This window comes from Cydia splendana, chromosome 2, assembly GCF_910591565.1.
Source record: "Cydia splendana chromosome 2, ilCydSple1.2, whole genome shotgun sequence".
In the NCBI taxonomy this organism is placed as follows: domain Eukaryota; kingdom Metazoa; phylum Arthropoda; class Insecta; order Lepidoptera; family Tortricidae; genus Cydia; species Cydia splendana.
This window is the reverse complement of record NC_085961.1, coordinates 28,618,537-28,625,291: the sequence shown is the minus strand read 5'-3', so window position 1 is coordinate 28,625,291 and position 6,755 is coordinate 28,618,537. Positions and strand designations below refer to the sequence as shown.

The 6,755-nt window shown below is 45.3% G+C and overlaps 1 protein-coding gene across 1 annotated transcript; it reads right to left on the bottom strand.

Moving 5' to 3' along the window:
* Window positions 1-1,312: 1,312 nt before the first annotated feature.
* On the bottom strand, window positions 1,313-6,726 carry LOC134806058 (splicing factor 3A subunit 1). Its single transcript, XM_063779262.1, has 6 exons — window positions 6,476-6,726; window positions 5,918-6,082; window positions 4,569-4,890; window positions 2,921-4,203; window positions 2,381-2,568; window positions 1,313-1,635 (listed from the first exon to the last, which is right to left on the bottom strand). Exons 1-6 carry the CDS (start codon window positions 6,591-6,593, stop codon window positions 1,534-1,536), a joined length of 2,178 nt encoding a protein of 725 aa, XP_063635332.1. The 5' UTR covers window positions 6,594-6,726; the 3' UTR covers window positions 1,313-1,533.
* Between the last annotated feature and the right edge of the window lie 29 nt (window positions 6,727-6,755).

Sequence of the window (6,755 nt, the reverse complement as noted above, 5' to 3'; positions counted from 1 at the left end):
ATTGGTCCGTCCCTCTTTTATTAACATAGTTAGAAAAAGACGGGTAGTCTATTTCGCCGCGAGATACTGTCGCGAGGAACGCGGCCACGACTCACAGCGGCGCGACCGGTCTTAGCGGCGGTACGCATCGGGCGGTGTATCGTATTAGAACAAAAAAAAAATAATATTCGCGCGCGATAATGGATACGGAAGTGTTTATCACGGAATTATTGTTGATTAGTCAGAACTCTTATTGATCGGAGTTTAGGTGTGTGTAAATATTCGTCCAAGTGTTGGAGTATATAATCAAATGTTTCTACACTCATTCTAGTGTACTCGTAAAATGTTGCGGGTCTATATTCTTCGTACAACACTCTAAATTCGCCTAACGTATAACAGCGTCTATTAAGTTCGTGCACACCTTCTCTTATATTTAAAATATCTCTCATGAAATATGAGCCGCTGTCGAGGCTCTGAAGAGCCACTTCTGACAAAGACATTTTTAAACACTTGAGTAGAGTCGCTCGACGCCGCCGCCGCCGCCGCCGCCGCTGCGAAGTCGTGGCATGCTCGCCGCGCCGCTCTACCTTGCCGCGCCGCCCGCCGCACCGCTGGTGGTTTAAGACCAACGTCGTGGCCAGGCCGTAAAACGGTTAAAAACAGATTTACAGTGTCAGGTCTCTGCATTTAAGTAACTTACATTCCATAAGTAGCATTAAATGTAAATGTGCCTTTGCTAAGTGTTCCGTTAATTTATATGTTAACTTATTTTTAGTTTGTGATCTATGAATCTGACATTCCATGTGATTACCTAAATATTATACTTGAAAATATTGTTAAGTTTAATATGAAGATTTTAGGATATATTTACACTTTATTTCTTTATATAAACTACATCACAAGCATACCACTATGTAATGGTGCTTTGCAGTGCAATATTTAATTGTATATTTTACATTTTAATATATTACATATCTATAACTGTAACATGGAGTAGTGAGGCTTTTGTAAGCTTGTATTTTTTATGACTTATTAATAAAAAAGTTTAACATTGAAACTTTGTTTTTCATTTTCTAGTGTTCACTATAATCTAATTTCCAACATGAGTACTACAAGAAAAGTACTCAAATTCCACCTGTCTAATTTATTTGACCAATTTCATTGAGTCTCACTCTCTCATTAAGCAAAAAGTGAGACGCAATACATATTGGGCACATATTGGACAGGTGGAATACCACCCTAAGGGTGGTTAGGGGGTCGATAATATTTGAACACAAAAAAACTAGAAGAATGCTGGTAGTGAATCAATGGTGATATTAAATCAAACCGTATGTTAATATTATGTGTTTTATTTAGTTTGCTATTACCATACACACATTTTATTTCAAGATACAATTTTCCGTCATTTTACCGATTCCACTCAATAATATTTAAGTGCATATTTCATTTTTTATTGGTTCCCAGAAAGTTAACTCTTCGATATAAGATTTTAATGCCCTATATACCTTATGCACTTGAATGCCAGAATTAACACTACTGTATTGTGTCTCTCTTTTACTTCTTGCGTCCTCCTCTCTCCTTCACTTGCAGTTGGATGACCGCGCCAGGCGGCACGTTGTAGTATGCCAGTGTGTTGCTGTCTTTGAAGAATAGACCCTGTTGACAACAAATTAAAGTTCAATTTGTAATAGTTATTTCTTAGGCTTCAGTATGAATATAATGTTGATGGTGGTAGTTATGTTATATTTAATAACGCTATTTTAGATGAGGATTTTACAGATGGCCCCAGCACAGGTTTCTATGCAGGCCATAAAATTCCAAATATAATCTAAATAGCCAAGAATCAGGTCTTCCTTATCTTTCTCTTTTCATCCATTATCCTCTGTTGCGGTGTAGCGTAGCTTGTCATGTGCTACGAAGGTTAAAGTTCTACGCATGGAGAGATGTGCTACGGCATAGAGATGAGCTACGAACTTATGTTTGTTATGCTAGGTACCTTATGGCAGCTGGCGCTCACGTCGCATAGCGCCTCAATAATATTGGAGCGGCGTTAATAATAGCGTAAGCGCCAACCGCCATAAGGTACCTTTACCAGTGGGACGTCACATATTAGCTACTAACCTCGTACTGCAGTTTTTGTTTAGGAATGGGCATAATGGAGGAGCGCTGCAGCATGGTCTTGAGGTCGGCGAGGGAGGCGCTCAGCGAGATGGACAGCGGCAGCGCGCGCCCGTCCAGGCGCCACTCCGTGCGCTCTGGTAGCGCTGGGAGTGCTACACTCACTGGTAAAGACCCGTAGCGTAGCTTGTCATGTGCTACGAAGGTTTTATGTGCTACGCATGGATAGATGTGCTACGGCATAGAGAGATGTGCTACGAAGTTGCTTATATTAGGCACTAACCTCGTACTGAAGCTTCTGTTTAGCAATGGGCATGTTGGTGGAGCGCTGCAGCATGGTCTTGAGGTCGGCGACGGACGCGCTCAGCGAGATGGACAGCGGCAGGGCGCGTCCGTCCAGGCGCCACTCCGTGCGCTCTGGTAGCGCGGGAAGGATCACGCTTACGCCTACGTTACCGCCTCCGTGGCGCGCTGGAAAAATAAATCAATTTAGTATAGGACAGATTGTTGTGTTTTTTTAGATGACTTCTCAATATGGTTTGAACGTTGGTGCAGTTAATATTCGTACGGTAGATGTCGCTGACATAAAACGAATAAGAAAAGAAGGATGATGGAAAGATTCGCTAAGTCTCGAGTAAGTCACTGTAGCTAGGTTGGTGATAGGATCCGACTAGTCTCTCACACTTACATACACAATATATAGAAACACATAGATACATAATATATCTGTATCAAATTTAATGTAAAGTGATGCTAAATGGTTCTTTTTTTTAAAGAGATAGGTATTCTTGAGATATTGAAGAAAGATGCACCAGAAACTCACCTAACCACGTAGACTCCGGCTCGAGCGTGTCCTCCGTCCTCGGGCGCTTCGCGGCCGGCTCCTCCTCCTCCACAGGCGGGGCGTAGTACCCCGCCACCGGCGTCGCGATCAGCGGCGGCCGCGGCGCCATCGGCGGCAGCACCATCAGCGACGGCAGCGGCTGCAGCAGCACCGGCGCCGGCGCCACCGGCCGCGGCGGCGCGGGAGGGGGAGCCGGCCGGGGAGGCGCCATGCGCGGCGGCGGCGGCGCCGTCACTGGCTTCGGACCAATCTTTTCCTTTTCCTCGTCAGGTAATAGCCCTTTAACTTTGTGGATTTGCTGAATCTGATCTTCAAGTGTGATATGAGCGCGAGCGGCGCGCGTAGCCGCTTCGACGCTAGACGTATGCCCGTCCCAAGTAACTCTATCATCGCGACGCTTCTCCTCTTCGCCGATCTTTTTACCGATAGCGGTTTCCTCGTCACCGACACCGAAGATATCGGTACGGCGTTCGGCGAGCTGCTTGAGGCTGGCTTCGATCGCGGCGCCTGGGGCGAGCGCCTCGTCGCGGTCGGAGCGTTCAGCCGCCGCGCGATCTCTCTGTTCCAGCCAGCGAGGATCCAAAAGACCGATACGGACGTGGTCGGCGACTTTGCTCGCTGGGATCTTCTCTCCGGTGATAGGGGAGACTAGCCATTCGTCGCCCGGCGGGGCGGGGGCCGGTCGCGGCTGCTTCGGATCGTATTGCTTGACAACGACACGATCCAGACGAGGTGGTAGCGGTGCTTCTTCGCGGACTGGACGACGCGGTGGTGGAGGAGCCGGCGCGCGCTCATCTTCACTCGAAGAACTGTCTTCCTCCATGTCTTGTACGCGCGTATCATCAGGTCGCTGCTGCTGCGTGCGATCTTCCATAGTGGACAGTTCCTCATCGCTTTCCGATTCTGATTCGGACTCGAGTTGCATTTCTGTATCATCGTCAATAGGAGCCGTAACGCCTCGTTCTTGAGCCAGCACTCTCGCTCCAACTTCAAGTGGTGTGGTCGGCGGTGGAAAGTCTCCAGGTTCCCCCGCTGGGTAGTCCACGGTTTCGACGACTACGAAGTCGTGCCAGTCGACGCAGGCGTAGGCGAGCCGCTCGCGCTCCACGCGGGCCTCGTCCTGAGCGCGGCGCCGCGCCTGGTGCGCGAGCCAGGCGGCGCGCCCGCGGGCCGCGTCGAGGGCCCCGGTCCGGATCTCCTGGCCAAGCTTTGATGTGAGCTCCTTTGGTGGGAGTAACACTTTGGTGTATTGTTCCAGTAACCTAATACAAAATGAAGTAATTTAATTATGGCAAGTAGAACCAACGGTACTGGAAAAAGGAACATTAGTGTGTTCACTTGGACACTCATTAAAACTTCTATTTAAAAAAAATCTAATTTTTTAAGCAAGTTTATACAACCATGTTTCCACTGTTCCCAGTTGTTTCTGCCTACTAAACAACTGAATTAACTGGGTCTCAAATTATGAAGCTACAAGTTGGTTGTTTGCCTATCTTTCTAAAGACGATATTTCGCAAACTTGTTGCTTTACAAAAAGCGATCCCGATTGTTTATTTATGTACCATAATCAAGACATAAATCTTGTTTTTATCTCATTCAAGTAGTTTCCATTCACTACAAAACTTACCTGGTAAAGTACTGGAACAAAGAATGCTGGGGGCGAAGGAAGTCAAACTGATGATTCCTCTCCTCTTTTTTCATCAAGTCCGTCAGGAACTGCCTTCCGTTCCTCGCTACGAACTGAGCTGTGAGCTTGACGATGTCCAACTCCAGGGCGGAGATGGAGGGCGCGTCGGCGAGGAACTCGAAGTCTGGAGGAGGGTCGCGCGGCGGCGGGGGCTCGGCGGGCGCCGCGGCCTTGAGCAGCTCCTGCTGGCGCGCCGCCTGCGCGGGGGCCAGCGCGCCGCGCAGGCCGGCCGGCCCGCCGGCGGACGGCGGTGGCCCTGTGTCTGAGAGCATTGCAGATTGTTACCTATCATACAACTTGTCCGATATTACCGAAAATATTTATTGCACATTCAGGTGAGTCACTTTTTTATCCTATATGACTTCTACAGGCCACAAAAGTTCAAAAAGCTTTAGTTTATGGTGAATTCATTAAACAAGAAACATGATTGAAAAATAAAAGTAAATAACCGGCCAAGTGCGAGTCGGACTCGCGCACAAAGGGTTCTGTACCATTACGCATAACCGACAAAAAAATCACTTTGTTGTATGGGAGCCCCACTTAAATATTTATTTTACTTTGTTTTTAGTATTTGTTGTTATAGCGGCAACAGTAATACATCATCTGTGAAAATTTCAACTGTCTAGCTATCACGGTTCATCTCATGAACAGCCTGGTGACAGACAGACGGACATAGGAGTTTTAGTAATAGGGTCCCGTTTTTACCATTTGGGTACAGAACCCTAAAAACAGTCAAGAGTAGGTAATTTACAATCAATACAATCGCGATTACAGCAGTACACTTTCTACCAATTAATAAGGACTAAATTGCACTCAAGTTAAATTGTGGATTGATTAGTGTTTCATGATTTCATTGCCAATCCGCGCTAGTTTAATTACATGAGGTGTGCCAATATCACATAATTCTTTATTGCAAAAAATAGTGGAAAAATATAAATTAAAATGTTTCTAAGACTGAAATATAGCAAAATTTGACACAACCCTCCAAACACTACTCTCAAAAAAATTAAGTTAAGTGGTCCCTAATCACTGAAAGGCTTGGGGGATATAACCAAACGGAGACACCTTGTCTGTAATTTTCTTTACAATACAGTCTGCTGATATTTGCGGGAGAGGGGCAAGTCAAATGTGTATGTAACGTAAAAATAGCCATGTCAGATAAACGTCAGTCCATACATTGTGTATGACCATTGGCCGCCTATTTTCGACAGAAGGGAATGCCTGTTAATGGCTACTCCGTTTGGTTATATCCTCTACTCTGAAAGGTTATCAACAATTTTATCCAATACCTTTCCCTTCCCTGATCTCCTTGACCTTGTGCTGATAGTAGGCATGGTACGGGTCCCCAGAGTTGAGGAAGTTGAACTTGGGGTTGCCGAGCTCGTTCTGCCGGATACGCGCCTCAAACTCCGGCCCGTTGCGGGCTACGAAGCTGGCCGTCTTATCCACAATATCTTTGGAAAGTGGTTAAGGATCTTGGTTGTGCTGGAACTTAATTTTTTACGAAAATAAAGTGTGATAATATAACTTTCTTCTATTTTCTATGCTATGCAAGAGAAGGAACTATAAGAGTCCCATATTTCTCGAAAATAGTAAAAATAGTAAGATGAATATAGGCAGAAGATGATTGTAAAGGAATTATCGACATTTAAATTACATTTACAATTTTTTTTAGTTTAAGGATTTAAAAACTATCTATTTGTTCCTCATATTAATTAAATAACAGCATTATAAAGCCATAGGGCCTAAATAAAATAGGTGCAATACACAAAACTAGGTTATATTTCAAAAACTGTTGCAACCTCACATATACCGCCTAAATAAATGGTTGTTGATAAAAAGGATACTCCTGACTTCTGGTGGTGGGTAAATGATCCCGATGACCGGCGGCGGGGGCGCCTGAGGCTCCTCCGGCGCCGCGTCTAGCGGCTGCCCCGGAGGACCCATCATGTCTATTGAAGGCATGATGCCAATAAACTGGCACCTGAAGTGGCTTCTTTACACTATTTGCTTTCTAACTTATTCTCTTAGTCTAGATATTATCTAAATATTTTACACAATTCAAAGACATACGTAAAAATAAAATATACTCAACTAACACAACGCTAGTATGTTGGTTGGTTGGTT